The sequence below is a fragment of the Scardinius erythrophthalmus genome (genome assembly GCF_964197995.2).
Source record: "Scardinius erythrophthalmus genome assembly, chromosome: 1".
Taxonomy (NCBI): Eukaryota; Metazoa; Chordata; class Actinopteri; order Cypriniformes; family Leuciscidae; genus Scardinius; species Scardinius erythrophthalmus.
The window spans coordinates 46,915,888-46,936,195 of NC_138221.1; the positions used below are offsets into that span (position 1 = coordinate 46,915,888).

General features: G+C 38.9%; 1 protein-coding gene across 1 annotated transcript; it reads left to right on the forward strand.

Moving 5' to 3' along the window:
• Positions 1-1,115: 1,115 nt before the first annotated feature.
• Positions 1,116-19,729, forward strand: slc1a9 (solute carrier family 1 member 9). Its single transcript, XM_081367448.1, has 11 exons — positions 1,116-1,242; positions 5,334-5,477; positions 6,210-6,362; positions 6,492-6,745; positions 13,176-13,281; positions 13,491-13,617; positions 14,981-15,214; positions 15,857-16,051; positions 16,786-16,920; positions 17,108-17,540; positions 19,212-19,729. Exons 1-11 carry the CDS (start codon positions 1,122-1,124, stop codon positions 19,425-19,427), a joined length of 2,118 nt encoding a protein of 705 aa, XP_081223574.1. The 5' UTR covers positions 1,116-1,121; the 3' UTR covers positions 19,428-19,729.
• Positions 19,730-20,308: the final 579 nt, after the last annotated feature.

The window sequence follows — 20,308 nt, forward strand, 5'->3', positions numbered from 1 at the left end:
TGATCGCATAATATCCCTTACATACTCCATCTGTGCACTCAAATAATGATGCAAGTTTAGCTGAATATAATACTGATTGTTGAATAATCCCAATTACAGTTTGCACAAAATATATAATAGAAACTCAATCAGTAGTTTCTGTACGCCACAGTGACCTTTATTAGAAATCTCTAGGATCAGGTCTAATCTCAGGCATGAAATGGCATGTTTTAAAAGGAGAGTTGACTACAAAATGAAAATGATGTCCTCATTTACTCATTTACCGTCATGTGGATCCAAACCTGTATTACTTGTTTGTTGTAATACAAAAGAAAATATTTTGGGATATTGTGAGTGAACTATCCCTTTAATGTCATCTACTGACTGACAGCCAAAGCTTTTATATTTAGTTGGCCAATCCTTTTCACAATGTTATTCATAAATCAGTCTGGAGAAGAAAAACAGTCACATGCTATTTTGGGGGAGGGATGCATTGTGACACTAGCTGATCTTAAAACATGGCTTAAGATCACAAGAAATTATGTTTCATTGTAAGAAATAATAATTGCTTCTTTGTGTTACTACATCATTGCAAAGGCCATCAAGTTTTTTTTTTTTTTATTATTATTCTTCTGAAGTCTTTGTGATTTACTTGTTGACTGTCATTGCACAGCAATGTTTCATTAACATCCTGGCCTTTTTGAACCTGTGACCTCCCACTAGTGGTGTGCCTGAAAATGATGTATTCAGTTACAGCCTGTTACCTCCAAAAAAAGGGATTAGCAGAATGTAGCAGCGCTTCATTTTTATAGGCGCAGTTCTGGCATGTTGTTGCCTGTGTTTGAATATGAAGACCTTCGTGAAAACTGGTTTAAGCTCATGACTTTAGGGGAAATTGTGAGGTATTGTAAAAAGAGATGCAGAATCACAGGTCATAAGCTTCTCTTTCTCACTCTCTCTCTCTCTTCAAATGAGGCTTCACAGAGGATTATGTGTGTGCAGTTGAAACTTGGCAAATGACTGTCCTCCCTCCCTTTCCAAAAAAAAAAAACAACAACACATTTTAGCAATGCTGCCAATCCGTCTTTATGTCTGAGCAGCAACTGTTGTTTTAGTTTAAATCTGAGATGAAGAACAAACAGATGAACAGGACAGGGAACATCCAGAAAAAGAAAGAGAAATGGAGGTCAAAGAGTAAGAACCACACAGCACCAAAAAACAGCAAGGACAAAATGGGCAAAAAGGCCAAGACGGCGAACTCGGGTAAGTATTTCTCTCATCTAATTATTTTAAGATAAAAGAGACAAGCATTATTCTTCATGATGATGCAATTCACTAATGGTTGTTCGCAAATATAAATGTCACTCTGTCTTTCAGCTCCTTCTTTCTTCTCAACATGTGTGTTTATTCTATATGTCTCATTACTCAACCAGTTTATCTTATTTAAATCAGTGTCCAGTTTCATGCAGATGTTTTTAATGGGGCGAGGTTGATAAAATGTTTATTGGCCCCATTTGGCAGTCATATGGTTTTGTAAAGGAGCAGGAGTTATGTATTATTCCCATGTGGAGGTTTGTGTATGTGGATGTGACTGTATGTGCGTGTAAGAGAATGCTTGAAAAGTAGCAGTTTAGAAGATTAAAAGATTGGAAGGGGGTTATAATGTTTCCTTTGAGGCTTTGTGGTTTTGTTTCTTTGTGATTAGTGATCTCTGTGCCTTTCAAACCGAAGAAGGCTTTCATTTCAGCATCATTCGATTTCTCTTTCGAGTCATCGTTCGATTTTTCATTCGGAGCCTTAGGAAAAACAGCTGTAAGATGCGCATGACATGAGGAGGTGAAAATCTCTTGCTTGACTGTTTCGGATGATCATACGGATCACAGAATTGCCAACTGCTTGATGCGGATGAGAAAAAGTGGCATGTTGTGTGGTGCAGATGTCCTGGGAAGCTTTTAGTAAAGTGTTGTTTATTTCTTTTAGCAATTTAAATTGTCACTACAAAGACTTGGTCATAGTCTGTCATAAATCAATAATTTAAAGCATATAAGCTGTTTGACAGTCAAATGAGGCCTTGCAGTACATTGGCCTCCAGTGTCATGAGCACAGACCTCGACAGATGAAAATAATAATGGCCAATTATGGTATAATGGTTTGTTATGTGTCAGCATGCTCACGTAAACACAGCAGAGGGTCATTCAAGGCTTTCAGGTGCAATTTCATGAACCTATCACTCTCCAGCTGTAATATTCACCTATGTTGCTGATGCGAAACATTTGTGGCTAATCCATTCTCGTAAGGGTGATAATCTCATCCACAACTACAATGTATCATTCTCAGACATCTCTAATACACAAACTAGTTTGTTGTCATTGTGGTGAATTGTTTTGCCACCTCTGCTCATTAGCATGATAGAAAGAGAGCTTGGGGTATTGGGAAAGATACTTTTCTTTGTAATTCATCTTTGCACTAGTGTATATTTCCATGCTTTTGAGAGTCCTCCATTACTGGTATACCATATGTGTAACAAAATATTTTTAACACACTCTACCAATTCAATTTGGGGTCAGTAATATTTAAATTTTTTGAAAGAAATTTATATTTTTACTGAGCATCAGTGCATTATATTGATTAAAAGTGACAGTAAAGACTTTTACATCTTGATACAAAAGGTTTGCTTTTAAAATAAATGGTGTTCTTTTAAACGTTCATTTCAACAAAGAATGATGAAAAAAATTGTAGCAAAACTGTTTTCAACATTGATAATAATGAAAAATGTTTCTTGAGCAGCAAATCATCAAATTAGAATGATTTCTGAAGGATCATGTGACACTGAAGACACTGTGACACTGAAGACGTAATGATGCTGAAAATACAGCTTTGCCACCACAGGAATAAATTACATTTTAAATATATTAAAGCAGAACAGTTATTTAAAGTTTACAATATTACTATTTTTACTGTATGTTTGATCCAATTGAATCATTTGACTCAAACTTTTGAATGGTATTGTTCATGTTGCAAAAATTGCCAAATTCAATCTGCCTCCTAGGACGCTGATGGGAAATGCCTCCGGCTTGACCGTTGTCACTTGTCAAAGCACGACAATAACATTGGCCGGCGACAGCCTATGACGCCACTACTGGTGTGACCATAGAATAAAAAGGGGGGCTGTAGTACACGTTATCCTCTTTCTTGTCTTCAGGAGCCATTTGTTTGTGACATGTTGAAGAAATTTATGGCAGCGAAATCTTTCAGGAAGTGCATACATCTGTGTCAGTACTATCTGACAACTGATGATACATGCGATCTGTGCCTGATTTGCTTGGGTGAGGAGCTTGCTCGCTCAGTCCTTGAGGGGTCTGAATGTGAGCATTATGAGAGTTCATCAATGAAGAAACTCTGCTCTTGTTTGTCCCTTTTCTCAAGGGAATTGGGACAATCTTGGATCAGGACCTGCTGCAGCTGAGGCGAGGAGGAAACCGAGATTCTGGGACTCGCAGATGGAGCTTGCCGAGGAATTCGAGAAAGATACGGATCTTTCTCATTCTTCAGTAGCTGACGAGTGCAAGCTGTTGGATGAGGTTGTGTTATTGCTCACATCCTCTGAAATGGTAGCGAGTGTGCTCTTGGTTTCAAGCCAAGAAGAGTAGGATTTGGCTGTTGAGCTCGATGACGTCTCTGAATGAATGTCTCTTTGCCTGCCCAGTGTACGATGAGTAACTGGAGGTTATGTCCTGCTCCACATTATATGATTATATCTGCCATGGCGATGTTAGAGATGTGAGCTCGCTCACAGCAGGTTAGACGAGCGATATCTATCTGGTCATAATCGTCCAGCTCTCATGATGCTGGCCCGCTATCTCTCGCTGGGGGAGGCATCGACTTTGAAGGTTCCCACTCTGCTGACCAAACTGCTGCATGTGACGTCATGTTTAAACAGCAGAGCATATGCGGCAGCGGGTCAGCCCGGAGCTGCCCTTCGCACAATAACTGTGTTGCAGGCTTACCAGACCGATCTGCTGAAAGACCTGAACCGGGATCAGGGGCTCCCCCCTCAGGCGGTAGTAAACTGCTGAACTAACCAAGTAAACTGCTGCCGTTGTCAGCTGATTAATGGCGGCAATGGTGGCTACGGAGAGGCATCTCTGGGTGAACCTGGCAGACATCGGGGAGAAACTGTCTCCTCTGCGCCGGTTTCACCCTCTAAACTCTTCCGCACACCTGTTGAGACGGTGGTCAGGAAGTTCAGAGAGGCGAAGGTGCAGCCTTCAAGACCCTTTTGTGCCTCCTTGATAAGCAGTCATAGCATAGACCATAGTTAGGCCTCCTCTTGCCTAGAGAGTCATTTTTTGTTGTTAGGTCTCCTCTCACGTTAGAGAGTCATCCTGCTGAGGCCTCTGCTCTCTAGGGCTCTGCCTGGATAGCAGTATTTAGTTGTTAGGCTTTTTTCTGAGCCTCTTTGGTAAGCGGTCCTTAGCATAGAACGTAGTTAGTCTTCCTCTTGTTTTAGAGAGTCGTTATGCTGAGGCCTCCCTTCATAGAGCCTCCCTCCAGTTGAAGTGGTCGTGCAGGATTGTATGTCTCTCTGTGAGTCTCCTTGGCGGAACCACACTTAGGGAATTATTGTTAGGTTTTCTCTCGATTTAGAGAGTCGTTATGCTGAGACCCCGGCTCCCCAGAGCTCCTCATTAGATAACATGTCCAAGTTGTGTGGCTCTCTGTGAGCCTCCTTGGTTTGGTAGTCTTTTAGCATAGAACATAGTTAGGCTTCCTCTCTCTAAAGAGGGCAATTATGCTGAAGCCTCTGCTCTGCGAGCTCCGTGGAGGCAGTGCACTGGGTTGTAGGCTCTTTTTTGAGCCTCCCTGGTTAATGGTCTTCAAGGTGGGCCTTGCTAGGCTTCCTCTCGTTTTAGAGAGTCCTACTGAGGAGTCCGTACCCAGGGCTCTGGCTAGATAGCAGTATCAAGATGTCAGGCTTTTTTGAGCCTCCTTAGTTATTAGTCCTTAGTGTAGAACGTAGGTAGGCCTCCTCTCAATGTTATTGTTCTGTTTAGACACCGGCATTCCCCATTTGCATCCCAGGACGCAATGTCTTGTTCCCCTTCTCAGGGAACATTCGTTTGGTTACATTCATTACCCAAGACATTTTTGCAGTCGAATTGTGTAATTATGGCATCAACTAGTTGAGGCTAAGTCTAACTGGGCCATGCTAACCAGAAAAACCTTGACCCCCTGACCCCTTACATGACGGCCTGAGTTCACTGGAGACATAGAGTGAAGAGTAGGATGTTTAAATGATCATCATTGTTTATTTACCTTGGCATTTCTCCCTTTATTTCTCTTAACTCTTGCAGATAGAATGACGAATAAGCATTTGGACAACCAGACAAGGGCAGCATTGCACATGGATGATGGAGTGCAAGCAGAATTAAAAGACTCCACACACCAACAATGCGGCTGGTTTTCACGCAACCTGCTCCTTGCCCTCACTATTATAGGTGCGTGTGTGTGTGTGTGTGTGTGTGTGTGTGTGTGTGTGCGTGTGCGTGTGTGTACATGAATGTGTGGGAGTGTTTGTATACAACTTCAGACGTGTGTGTGTGTCTCCTTCCTTGGAAGTTCAGAGGAGTTTGCCGGTTAGGTCATAAAGCCAATCAAGTTACAGTGAGGTGATAAGCAGGAGACACTGTATTATTGCTAAACACTGTTGATAATATACGGGAAGAGATAAGATTATTTCATATGTGAAAGGGGGCGTTTATTAAATGCACAGCAGCTTGAAAGAGGATAATAAAAAAACTTAAACATTGTTATTTTTGGCCCAAAAATTTCTAAGTGGACCCTAAACTTATAAGTGGGTCCAAAAACTTTTAAGTTGTTTATTTTTAAAAATGTATGATATGATGCTTTAATCTTAGTCCCAGTCAGGCTTTATCTTTATCTTTCATCTACTATTTCCTTATACTTGCATTCATATAAACCTTGTCTGTGGTTTCATAACTGTGGTCATCTGTCAAACCACAGACAAATACCAAAATAGAAAGAATACCAAAAATGTTTTGGCCCCATGTAGTGACACTGTTTATACAGCAGTAGTTTGAGATGTTGCAGATGCAGGACAGTTATGCAGTGGTGCATGTGAAAAACCAAGAATTCTACAATGCTATGATCCATACACCTTTTAATAAGCAGGCCGAACATAACCGGTGTAATCGCCACACTCTCCACAGGTGTTATAGCAGGCACAGTGATGGGAATGATGCTGCGTTATGTTCCTGATCTGGACACAGACAGTCTCATGCTGGTTTCCTTTCCGGGAGACCTACTGATGAGAATGCTGAAGATGCTTATCCTGCCCCTCATCATCTCAAGTCTCATTACAGGTTAGGTCATGAACACATGCTCTGTTTTTTGCTTGTTAAATGCTGTTAAGTGTCTACAGCACAAGAAAGTAAGCCGTTTATCTTTGTTGACGCAGTATCTCTCTCTCTCTCCTTCTTCCTGGCTTGCAGGCCTGGCTGGTCTGGATGCTCGCTCCAGTGGAAGAATGGGCACCAGAGCAATGGTGTACTACATGTCCACCACAATAATTGCTGCTGTTCTAGGTGTCATCCTGGTGCTTGGCATACACCCTGGCAACCCAAAACTCAGATCTGGTCAGGTCACCTCTTCCCCCAAGAACCAAGAGGTCAGCAGTCTGGATGCCTTTCTGGATCTGATCCGAAACCTTTTCCCAGAGAACCTGGTTCAGGCCAGTTTTCAACAGGTAAAAAGTAGTGTCTGTGCTTTGAGAATTTATGTCTCTGATGGACAATTTATCTTTTTTCATCTTTTTGCTTTTCTGTCATTTGGAAAATGTAAATCTTTCAGAACAGTGGCATAGAAAGGAGCTGGTTGCTGGTGGTGTGTAAGGAGCTGTGCTTACGGGAACCTAGGTTTGAGTTCGACCAGGGTCATATTTCATTTGATCGATGGTTTCTGTCTGCAGCCAATGATTTATAGCTGTTGTTGTTGATTTTTTTCCCATTGTTTGTTCATGGTTTTTGAGCGTGAGGACGTCAAACAATCTATCCTCTCCATCTGCCTAATTTTTCTAGCTTCTATTGACAGATGAATTTGTGTAGAGTTTGTACAACAAACAATATGAGAATCTTTTTCTCTTCTCTTTTAAAGTGCCCCTATTATGCTATTTTAAATGTTCCTAATTTTGTTTTGGAGGTGATCTACAACAGGTTTACATACATCCAAGGTAAAAAAAAAACACTTTAATTTTCTCATAATATACATTGCGCATCACTTCTTTTCTTACAGTGTCTGAAACAGCTTGATAAAGGATTCATTATTTCTAAACTCCTCCTTTCCGAGAGCCTACTCTGCTCTGATTGGTCAGATGACCTCGTCTGTTGTGATTGGTTTATTGCTTACAGCTATGTCAAAAACAGAACGCACATGGCCATATTTGAATTTCAGCTTCGGATACTTCCTCAACACTTGTATAGACTATGGGTGTTTCTCAAAACCAAGAATGCAAAGAACGGACTTGTGTTCTTGGGGAGAACGCCCTTCCTAGTTGTTCTTGGAAGAATGAACTCACAAGGTGACGAGCACACAGAACGCTGCTGACAGTTTGAGACGATGTGTTCTTGCTGGTATTACGCAATAATACCCCCGCACAGACGCCGTCTGCAGTACCCAGACATAACGAGAATTATTGACGATAACAGCCAGGCTTTATCGCCTAAGCCTACCCTCAGCTCAAGGGATTACTCTACAACTGTACACTATGTAATGTATATTCATAACAATAAAGCAACCTACGCTGGAGATTCTCACTTCCGAAAACGTTTGAGCGCATTTTCGATTTGCCATAAATTTTCGAAAAATGACAATATTTGAAATATACACAGTTGATTTCACGCATCAAATGTTCTCAGAAGTGAATTTAGTGCTGAAATAGCGAACGAAATTGTAGAAAAACAACTTGCTGTATTGACCTCTCGTTCCTCGAATGCCGAAATGAATGCTGGGATATTTCTGCCGTCAAGTTCACACAAGTTACTAACCTATGCATCCTCGGTAAAATGGGCGTGTCAAGAACACTTCTGGGATTTTTAACCGTTCTTGCCAAAATGCAAACTTGTGTATTGGGACAGTACTTGGGCAGCAACTGATGACGTTTCACAAGTCCACAAGAACACAAGTACAGACAAGAACGCATATTGAGAAACGGCCCTTATGTGCCAGAGAAATGAGGGTGCAGCCATCTTTAGAATATTGTCTTTGAACTTCCGTTTTTGCGGTCGCTCTGTATATTTCTATGGCATTGCTGTCCAGGAGTAATTAGATTTTGAAGTGGATTTACTTAATGTAAAGTTAATGAAAGTTATCATGAGGATTGTAATGTTTAAAGCAGATATCTTAACAAATCTCAGTAGACCGGGAAGATTTTTAAACGAGCCGTTCATTTATAAATACGCAAGATCGCTGTGAAAATACAGACTGGAAGACAAAAGATAACGAGTGCAGCGCTGAAAAGGGGCGGGGCTACATAAGGTCTATACACAGTGATATGAACAGTAAAACTTTACTATCAATTCCTGCACGAGTTCTCATCCTTTGGAAGTGCATGCAAAGTTGAACGCAGAAAAGTGTTCTCAACATGTTGTAGCAATGTGGTGTTGTCGACATGTTGCTTCTTAGCTACAACTACAGTTTTTGAGGGTGGGTCAAAGTACTTAATGTTTTTTTGCAGGCAGCAAATGTAGACCTCAGGCTGGCATTATGCAAATTTGTTACAAACCTTAGATATGTTATTTAGATATGTTATAGAAGTGAGATTGGAGTTGCTGACGACTTGTTTCGGCAGTTCAGAATCTATTCTTTTTTTAGGAGACAATGACTTTAGGCCTATTAGTTGTGCACTTTGATCTTTAAAACTTTGCAGACATTTTACATTCATAAACAGATATATTACAAACTACATAAAAGGTAATATAAAAAAAGCATAATAGATGGCACTTTAAAGGTTGCATATTTATTTGGCCATCCCACGGATGCATCATTATGTAAGCCCGACTAAAGGCCCAGTGGCGGTTTTCCAATAATACGGGTGAAGGTTTCTGCGCGTTACTGTCTTTTCTTGTACGCAACACAACAAGATTAAATGAAATGCATGTTCTCATATGTATTACCTCGTTATTTCATCTGACTCCATAAATGAAAAAAGGTTTTAATGATATCTGAGCATCATTAAAAGTGAGCGAATGTTTGATTATTCTTTTTAACTCTATAAGTATATTTTACCCCGTTCAGATTAGGAAACTATGTCGCTCAGAGGTCCTCACGTTTTATGGTTTTAATGCGGGTCTCACAATCACAATCTCGTCAGTTTTTATCATCAAACAGAGGTAATTGGTATACACCTGAGATCGGTCACATTCACGTTTACACAATCAAAGATACTTTGGTATAGCCCCCATGGAATTGCATACATTTGAATTTAATTTAAACATTTACTTCAGTAGAGGAGGTATGGCCACTATTACAGATATAAGCTGACCAACATTACTTCTCATATAATAGCTTTGGATTGGCCATGTCATGGTTTTTCACGTACAGTTATCTAAAGTAACATTAAATTAAAACAGAGGTAAGACACACCGAAATTTAGATTGGTCAAGCAGCATTTGCTGTTCTAAATGGAAATTCACTTCTTGTCTTTGCAAACCAAGTACACTTGAATTGATGCCAAATATTAGTCATCACTAATCTGATCAAAACTTGCAGGAACATACGAATCCGTTTAATCTACTTGGGAAAACAGTTTCAGAGTCAGTCAGAATAAAATCAAATGTAACAATTTATTATGTCAGGTAAATGTATCATGCCAATTTCATAATCAGTTCAAAGATAATAAATACAAAACATCAAATGCTCTGGAATAAAGAGAAAAGATGCGAACCTGACATTAGAAAGTACATGATGCTGAGAGTCTCGGCCACTCTCAGCATCACGGGCTAATCTGAGTTACAAATCGCCACGAGCCTTCTTCAGCATCTCCCTAAATACTCAGACCAAGGCAGAAACCTCTTTTCAAACGTAAACATGAGTTCACAGTGGGAATTTGCATTAATCACCGTCCCAGACTTACTGGGAACAGAGTGTTGATTTACATGGAAACATTTGCTAACAATGGGAATTTGCTTTGAGTTTACACCTTTGAGAGCAGGATGCCATTTTCCTTGAAGACACACCCTCCTCTGTGTGCGAGTTATCTCTAAACTCTTAATTAACTTATTACCTTTTGGTTTACTTCTTTGGGAATGAGACATTTGTACCAGTTGCACTGAGAAATTTCAAATGATACCAAACATGGATAAAACTGTATGATAATAATTCACATTTAAACCATATAGATTTTTGGGTGAATTTCAGGTGATCTCAGCATGAGAGAGAGGGAGTGGGGGAAGAGGGAAAGAGATGTATTCTGTGGTGAGACTTGCATCTCAAATGGTGATGCTAACTTCACAAGAGAGAGTTCAAATGTTAATTTCCAGAAAGGTCTTTTGTCTTCTCGGGGAGTGGTTGTTCCTCAACCAGACTGCCCGGCATTTTCTTACAAGTCTTACAATTATTTTATTATTTGCATGTAAGCATATTTTTTTTTTTTTTTTTTATGTGACCTACAGCAGAAGATACAGTCAAATTATCATACTTACATTGCAAGTTGAACTATGTGTTGAGTTGTATTTCCTAAAAAGTTATCAGTTAACTAAAAGAGCCAAATTTTACTTGCATTCAGTGCTTCTTGATTTTTAATTTTGTAATGGTGCAGGCGTTCGGGTGTCATTAAAAAGTGACAAAAAATGGTGACTAAAAATAAACTATAAATAGTTAAAAAAGTCAAAAATCTCAATTTCTGTTCCGATGCTCTGCAATCCAACTATTGATGGCTGATTTCGAAACACTGCTTCATGAAGCTTTGAAACCTTTACAAATCTTTGTGTTTTGAATCAGTAGTTCAGACCATGCATCAAACGGACAAATTCACTTGATTTCAGTAAACGAGGCTTTGTTGCGTCATAACTGTTTCAAAACATTTAAAAATGTCAATGAATCACCACTGGAGGGCGATGATATTTGTGAACCCGTGAACCCATGAACCCCAGCGGAGAACCATTCAACAAGTGTCTATTGGTTTTTACCTGATCTCTGATCAGTTTTATTAATTTGTTGACGTTTTAATTTGACATTAGTATAATAAAAAGGAATAATAGTTTATAGTCTCTTATTGGCCTGTTTAGCTGAGCCATCCATGATGGAACAAACAAAACAAGCCCTGAAAATTGATAAAAGAACACATATTATACAGACACTTGATATTTAATCGTATAAGATGATCCGTCAATTGCATTTGATAGATTTTACTTTCAATAAAATATTTGCAATGGGTTTATAAAAGTTTTTTAAAGCATGTTTGGCCTGAGTTTTTGCAGGTGCCGCTAGTGTGTGGCATTTCAAACACTTTTCAAAGCTTTGTTTCTCCCATCACTAAATCCAACACGAATGTCTCAGAATGATAACTTCAATTATCTTTAGTCCATGAAACCAAAACACTGAAGAGATACTTCGGTTAATAGAAACGCACAATACACATTAAACAATGTCAGGAACCAAAAAGAGACAACAGAAACTCAGGGCTATATATACAAGGAACGCTAAACTAGACACAGGTGCAAATCATATGTAACCATGGAAACAAACAGGGACACAACAGAGAATGTCTAATAGGAAGAGAATTGGCACTCTCTGCTTACTTCCGGTTTCTGGACTGGCTGCAGTAACACGTCTCTGTCCATGCGGGGGCGCTCGCAGGCGAGTGCAGAATGAATGGAGGTCTATGGCGAAAAACCCTCAAAATCCACTTTTCTCAGGATATAATTTTTTGTCTAGTAATTTGAATGTTGTATTCGAAAGGAGATGCAAAGAAATTACACATTGCTGGGTGTTAGATTTTTTTAGAGTCACTTATTTGGTTTAAAAAGTCTTTTAAAATGTCAATGACGTCAGAAAGCTGACGTCATTAGCAGAATGCTAGCGTGTTATGGGCAACAACAACTCAACCTGTAAGAAATCGATAAGAAATAAGTACTTTCAACTTTCGACCTATAACCCATGTTGAACTTGCAAAACTTACAATAAAATCTGCGATTTTTCAAAGGCAATCGGGTGAAAGAGACACATTTAGCCGCCTAGCCCCATAGACTCCCAGTCTGCACTCGCCCGCGATCACCTCCAGTGGAATTCTAATGGAACTGCAACCAAGATCGATACAATGGGGATAATAGGAAGTGCCAAGGCTCTCCGTAGACGGGCTCTGGACACAATCAGTAACCTAGGAGACAGTTAAGAAGTGGGGGGAAAAGAAACAGGAATGCAACACAAGGAAACAATGTAATACAACCTAAACGTTAGTAAAAACAGAACAAGCCTGACACGTTCACTCTTTTTAAAATTAATTTAAAGATACTGTATGTTCACACTGTGCTTTATATTTAGTATTGCAGAAGCACATATTCTTCCATTTACTCTAATGCAGTGAGGCTTTTGAATACTTAATCTGATCACAGTGATGGTCCCTTAACACAGCAGATGATAAACTTTACTGCAATGTGTATGAGATTGATTCCAAATAACCAAGCTCTCATCTGAGGAGTCCCTTCCAGTGAATGTGTTTCAGTGTTTTAAATGCACCATTTCACAGTTAATGGTTTAAGTGGATCCACCTGAATCATGAGCTCTTTCCCTAAAAGTTTGTTTGCTTTGAGCGTGTTGGACATTGCATTTTTATTGAGCAACACCACACTAAAATAGTTTTCACAACACTGTGGAGGATAGAGACCAATATGATAAAATCAAATGTGATGTGCCATGCAGGGACTTTTGGGAACATCCTTTTCCTGTTTTTCCACTGTGAATTATTAGGGTCATATTTCTTACTTCCAAGAAAAAAAGAAGGGGAAAAAATATATATTTTACTTTAAACATATCTGCTAGACTATAAATTATATGGTAATTCATACGTTTTACTTATACTTAGCCTATAATATATTTAGACTAAAATATTCTGTCTAAAAGTGTTTTGCTTTTTACAGTGTTTTACAGAATGATCATCTCTATCTTGCTTCTCTTTTCAGGTTCAAACAGTGCTGAAAAAAGTAGCTGTGCCAGTCCAGAACCAAACAGAACCGATCCTTGTCAGTAGAAAGAAACTGGAAATGAAGTGGGGAATGAATGTTTTAGGTTAGAGAATATCCAGTTTTTCTGTATTTGAAAAAAAAAATGCAGAAAAAATGTAATTAAGTACCAAACAAATATAAAAAGTGTTGTTTCAATTCTAAATGTAGCTGCATTACTGTAAATCCAAATTATGTCACAAATTATTGGTAGAAAATAGATAGATTTTTTTTCCATTTCATTGTTTTTAATTGTAAATTTGATTTACTTGTAAGGTTTGATTGGGTTCTTCATCACGTTTGGAATCTACATGGGGAAAATGGGAGAGAGGGGGAAGCTCATGTCTGATTTCTTCAACATCCTTAATGAGATCATTATGAAGATGGTGTCCATGATCATGTGGTCAGTATTCTGCATTTATTTAGAATTGCAGTTATATATCTATTACAACTGAAAACAAATGTTGTTTTTGCCATTTTTGAGTGTCATCCACTCATAAATAACACTAATTCAACTCTGTATGTTTTGATTCCTAATACATAGAATAAAACAGGCTAGAGAAGTGTCAAAGGTTTTGTTTAAATCTGTCAAACATTGAGCGAATTAAAGTATAAAAAGTATAGCGTGTAAGAAAGAGAGAGGGGAATTTGTCAGGAAGAGAACAGGACAAGAATCTGAGAGAGAGAGAGCAGAATCATATTTGTGTTCCCATGAGGAAATATGGGAGTTTTATTCTGGATGTAATACGTCCTCCGACACACAGACCGCAGACAGATACCCACACACTGACAGAAATAACTGAAAACAGAGACTGCGCTGAATTTTTGAATCATGTCTGCAGAAATGAAAAGCTTGATCCATAAATCTATCAGGCCATTTTACAGCACAAAAGGAGTGAGATGGGATGGAACGTGTTCATTTCATATTCTAATACATTTTTAACATTAAAAGAACAAACACAGAATAAGTAAATACCCCAAAGCAAAAGCATATGACAACAAAGACAGACTCCACTCAGCCCTGAGACCGTCCCATCTGTAACTAACTGTGTCCTGTGTTTTCCGCTCACAGTATGTAAACTGTTCAAATGCTACAATAAACATCATCTGTTGCTTACCATAACAGACGATGAAATATTTATACATAGCAATTAAGATGATGAACTAAATTTAGACCACAGAAGAAGTAACATCTTCCCATTTGCTACTCATGTTGCGAAACTGGATAAATATGATGATCCTTTTGTGTGAGAATTTCTCTTTCTAAAATATAAATGCAGCTATGTAAAAATATATAAATACCCATTTATTCTGTGGACGGAAAAAAGTAAGTGTGATTGGCTTTTATATTGTCTTTGTACTAAAGGTAAAAGAAGATATTAAAATATACATATATTCATTCTCTATAAACAGCATTATTCTAATACAAATATTTTTAGAGAAATATTTTCATTGCAACTCAGGTTTATTTGTATAATACTTTTCACAATAAATATTGTTCCAATCATGTAGCTCTACAGATAATATTGCCTCAACCCCATTGACCAAGACACAAATACATTTAATAAAAAAAATGGTCACAGATTTATTGTCTGTCTGTCAGTCAAAAAACGTTATTAAAATTAGTTTTTATTTCCTATTAATGCTAGAAAAACAAAAATAATTGCTCAGCAACATAAAAAAAACCCACTTCAAAGTCTAACTCTAAACAGAGCAGCTAAAACCCCATAACTGACCTCCAAGTAACTCAACTGGCCTATCCTCAGGTACTCTCCATTTGGCATTGCCTCCCTCATCTGTGGGAAAATTGCTGCCATCGGTGACCTGGAAGTGGTAGCGCGACAGCTGGGGATGTACATGGTCACGGTCATAGTTGGACTCGTCATTCATGGCGGGCTCATCCTGCCACTGATATTCTTCGCCGTGACTCGGAAAAACCCCTTCACATTTTACTCTGGCATCTTCCAAGCTTGGATCACCGCTCTGGGAACAGCCAGCAGGTACAGCCAGCAGATTCACATCATGTGTTTATGGAAATATGCTGATTGAAGAGTTCTGGCTGCACAGACTGAGGAGTTAAAGAGGTCACATTTGGTTAAAACATTTTTTGACTTGAGTAGAGCATTACTGCAATCAATCTCTGTTTTACATATAGCACAGCCAAAACACATTCTTATGTTAAAAATATATAGGCCTATATATTTTGTACTGGGTATGCGGTCTAAGATGTTTATTATAAACTCAAACATAACCCAAAAAATCTGATGCATGACTTGATATATTTTAGACATTATCATAAATCACATTATCTAATCTGGCCAAAATAAAACACATTTTCTGAAGTTCTCCAGAATAGAGGTCTAAATGATTAATCAGTCTAAATGGAAGGGAGGGGATATTATGAAAACATATTTTACGGAGTTGTTTATGAATAAATCTGAGTTTGTGGGATTACATCTATTAAGCCAAACCGTTTACTGAATGTTAAACCAACTGTCAATTTGGCACAGAATATCCATGCAATCCTATCCTTTTTAAAATATATATATAATTACTGTTGTTGTGGGTTTTTGGACACATGCTAGTCAGGGCAGTTTTTCAAATGACAAATGAACATTTGTATATAACTTTCTCTTTCTCAGTGCTGGGACATTGCCAGTGACATTTCGATGTCTGGAGGAGAATCTAAAAATTGATAAGCGCGTGACTCGTTTTGTGCTGCCCATTGGAGCCACCATAAACATGGATGGCACTGCACTCTATGAGGCCGTGGCTGCCATTTTCATTGCCCAGATGAATGACATTGCCTTAGATGGAGGACAGATTATTACTGTCAGGTAAGGAAATATGGAACTATGGAACTGAAACCAGACAAACCGTGGCTGCTTCTGCTGTGGCTGCAATAAAGAATAATAACCCTTTCATCAGCAAAATCCATTTCTCTTTGAAGAGAAATACTTTTAGGTGGCTCCTAGTTTGTAATTTTTAAAAAGATTAACAATTAGTTTTTAAGTTGCTTATTCTGCAAATTTGTAGTTTTAAATTTTGTAATTTTATTTGATTTTATTTTTAGGTAAGACCACTCCTTGTAATCCATATACTGACTGCAAATTTGTTGTCATTTTATTTTGTTTTATTTGTTCAGATAAGAATTGATTCCATATAAATGCCATTTTTAAAATGCCATTTGTTGTCTCTTTGCACTCTTCTCACACGCAGTCTTGATTTATGAGTAACATGTTTGACTTTACTCTCCTTTGTATTGTTGTGCCTTAACAGTCTGTTTTTATTACAGTTATTATAATTTATTTTTATTACAATGGCTCTATAATTATGAAACATTTACAAAACCTGCAGATACATCGCATGCGTTCCCCTTTAACTGAAGCTAACACTTCTTCCAATCCATTTTCAGTTTACTTTTGTTGTTATTTTCCTTCTTTGCTCCATTGAACTCCATTTTTTTTCATTCTTTTCACTCCTTCATAATAGATTATATCTGTCAGTGCCGCCCCATAATGTCTCAGTCGTCATTGTAGTATCATAATCCCCTCTCTTTCTTTCTCTACAGTATGACAGCGACTTTGGCCAGTGTGGGAGCAGCCAGTATTCCCAGTGCAGGTCTGGTCACCATGTTGCTAATATTGACCGCTGTGGGCCTTCCGACTCAAGACATCAGCCTGCTCGTTGCTGTCGACTGGATTCTGTGAGTTCAAACAGCTCTGTTTGGGTTATTTACGGGGCCGTCTCTTACACCCCCAACCCCGCCCCCCCGACGACGGCCCTGGTTTCGTGTGTGGAGTCCTGACTAATTATCAACTGTCTTCGTGAACATAAACAACTGTCCTGAGCTGTTCTATATCAGCTTTTAGAGCTGTCTTTTGTGTCTTTAGTGACAGAATGCGCACCTCCATTAACGTGGTGGGCGACTCTTTCGGGGCAGGCATTGTGGACCACCTTTCACGGGCAGAGCTCGCTTTGATCGACGGGGAAATCCCCCTATCAGACGAGGAGTTTGTCCCCCCTCCACCTCTCCTCACTGAAATGGACCTTATTGATCCTCTCAAACCACCTGAACTGCCCCCTCGATCCCCACGCCCCCCTAAGCTTAATCATCACGCCCCGTCTCTGACCCCTTCACAGTCTCAATCGCACTCCATCCCGCACTCTCCCCGTTCCGTCCGCTCTCCATCACCTCACTCCATCCGTTCGCCTTCCCCTCGCTCTGTGTGCTCTCACTCCCCGAGGCCTTTCCGAACACATTCCCCTCGTCTTTTACGCGGGACAGAGCCTGGATACTGTGCCCTGCCCACTTACGACAACCAGGTGAGGCTTTAAGTCATTGTAGATTTCTTTTGATGATCAAAGTTTTTAAGCTATGATGTTCTCAAATAAATGTCCTCACACTTTGGTCTTAAAGGTATCGAAATTTCGTTCATGTTGTTCCAAACCTGCATGACTGACTTTCTTCTGTGGAACATAAAATGAACTCTTTTTCTTTTCCATATACCACAAAAGTGATCCATACAACTTGCGTGCTTTATTGCCAAGTCTTCTGAGCTAATATTTCAGAATTGTTTTGTGCCAGGAACAGAACGAGATCTAAGTCATTATTCACTGTCAAGCGCTCCTTGGCATGTTTTGGAATGCTTATGAGAGAAGCTATACTGTCCAATCGGTGAAGAAATCTTTCTTTTGAGTCAGATCTTGTCAGTGATTTGGTTTACCCAGTTCACAAAACCTCTGAATGATTTGTTCACAAATTGGACTGATCCATGAAGTCTGTTTTTGCATGCTTTTTGAACCTTTTGAATGTTTTGCTTCGGGTTGAACTGACAGAATGGGAGCAATAAAAGTCGACACCATTATGACTAAAAGTTTGCTGAGCAGCATTTTCTACTAAAGCAAGATACTTTATATCTATTTACTACTTAACTACTTTCTACTGTATAGACAGCCAGGTTTTATTGAAAGCCCATTTTTGCAAACGGTGAAGTACCCCTTTAAACGTACCTCTTTCCCCGCCATTGACGGAAATTTCCGTCAATCCATGTTTTCACTGTTATATGGTAGGGGCGCTATTATGCATCTTCGGAAAGAGTATAGAATCTCCGGATCAAAACACAGGCGAAGATGAAGCAGAAACAAGCAATAAACACGTTGATTATGCAAATTTGAAAAACATTTCTTTTGAAAAAGTCTCTATTTTCTCAGCTTTTTGTTCAAAATATTGCTTTTTTATTAAGCTTACCCACATTCAGTTGTTGATAAAGAATGCATGAAGCTAGAATATATACTGTATATGCACAATATATAGTTATTTTTATTTAATTTTTTTAAAGAAGAGGCTCTGTACATTCTTTTGATATACTGCATGTTCAGATATTCATACAACTAAATATGAGCCATTAACATGCAAAAATGCTGCCGGTGGCTGGCATAAAATCAGCTAAAAATGTACTAATAACCACTATAATAATACAGATGGTACAATAGAAGGCCTCGTGATGAATCAGTGTTCAATGTAAGGGGCCTGTCCAAAAAAAGGCATGCTTTTTTCAATGGTGCACAGAGTCATACACACAAGACAAAACACCATCAGAGTAAGAAAAAAACAAAAACAAGCATAATCAAAAGTAGTGGTATAAAATATAATGATATTTGAATTGGCACACAGGGACTGTTTTATTATTATTTTTATTATTTTACTGTTTTACACCAGTTCACAGTTGTTCCTGGCAAAAACATAAATTTTACAGTAATTTGACCGCAATGTTAAACTATTAACAGTTGTTCACTGTATATTGTACTGTTAACCAATGAACAGGTTTTTACTGTAGCATTTTTGCAGTCTTTTTCTTTAAAAAATGACAAACATTTTTTTACAGTGCGGTTTGTAAAGACATGAGTGTGAGTAAACTATACATGTCAGTCTGATCAGGTTTTTGTTGTGGATATGCTGTTCCATGACTCTCATCATCTCTTTATATCCCGCAGATTACCACACTTCCCAGAGGTTTCCGAGAGAGAGGCCGAGACCGGGAAAGAGACAGAGAAAGACAGAGACTGCGAGAACGGGAGCGCGATAAAGGGAGCGAGACTGAGGAGGATGAGGAGAAAGAGCGAATGATGGACGTGGCGAGTGATGGAGAGGAAAGTGATGACACGGCGTACGATAGACGCCATGCCATCCCACCTTGTGACCTGCCCTGAACAGGAACAGACAAAGCTTTTCCACATTTTCACAATACTTCTTCAGTATTTCAGCATCCACCTTGCTGGATGAAAGTTGGTGTGTTGATGTTTGGCAAAGACTTTGAGTACCTACGTGTGTTGTGTGTTTGTTCTGCTTTGAGAAACTTGACATAATTGAATAGAGGGTTCATTGGCAAGTATGTTTCTTAGTGTCAGCTTTATAGTCTAGCAACACAACATAGTCTAGTAACTTGTAAGTTATTTACTTTTATTGGTTATTTGCTTTTACAGGATTTCAGTAATAAATTGGAATCCACCGGACGAGTGCTTTGAGCGTTTATTGCACGTGCTGTGCCAGTCTTGATTTTATTTAGTCTTTGACTTCCCTGTCATATAATGTATCCAGGTTACTGGGAGACTGGTTATTACACTGGATGTCACTGCCCTGCACTATAAAACCCAGACTTACTCAATGATGAGCCTTGACTCATTTGAGCTAGCCTAGATGTCCTCTGTTCGCTGCCAGTGCAACATAAACAAAGAAATGACAACAGGCCGTTCAAATGAGTCGAGGCAGTTGGTTCCCATAAACAGTCCAAAGTTGTTCCGAAACTCCCGTTTTATGATTTGTTGGGTTTTTCTTTTGTTGGTGACAAGGACGTCACGAGCAGCCGTGAGTAACACAAGAAAGTTTCTCCCCGTACCCCTCATGTTCTTTCCTGTTCCTCAAAAAAGTGAATCATATACTGAAAGCATCATTTGCATTCATGGATTTACTAAAACACTGTTTAGATTAGTGGGTGTGACGTCAGATTTACACACTTCAAAGTTACTAGGCCAAGTGCAGTTACACAAACCTGACGTAGTACGTTATTGTCATTGTGCAAGTGTAACCATTA

Coding starts and splice junctions, on each gene's coding strand:
- slc1a9 (XM_081367448.1), top strand. CDS start 1,122: ATGAACAGGACAGGGAACATCCAGAAAAAGAAAGAGAAATGGAGGTCA. Junction 6,363..6,491: donor CATCTCAAGTCTCATTACAG/GTTAGGTCATGA, acceptor CCTGGCTTGCAG/GCCTGGCTGGTCTGGATGCT. Junction 6,746..13,175: donor TTCAGGCCAGTTTTCAACAG/GTAAAAAGTAGT, acceptor TTCTCTTTTCAG/GTTCAAACAGTGCTGAAAAA.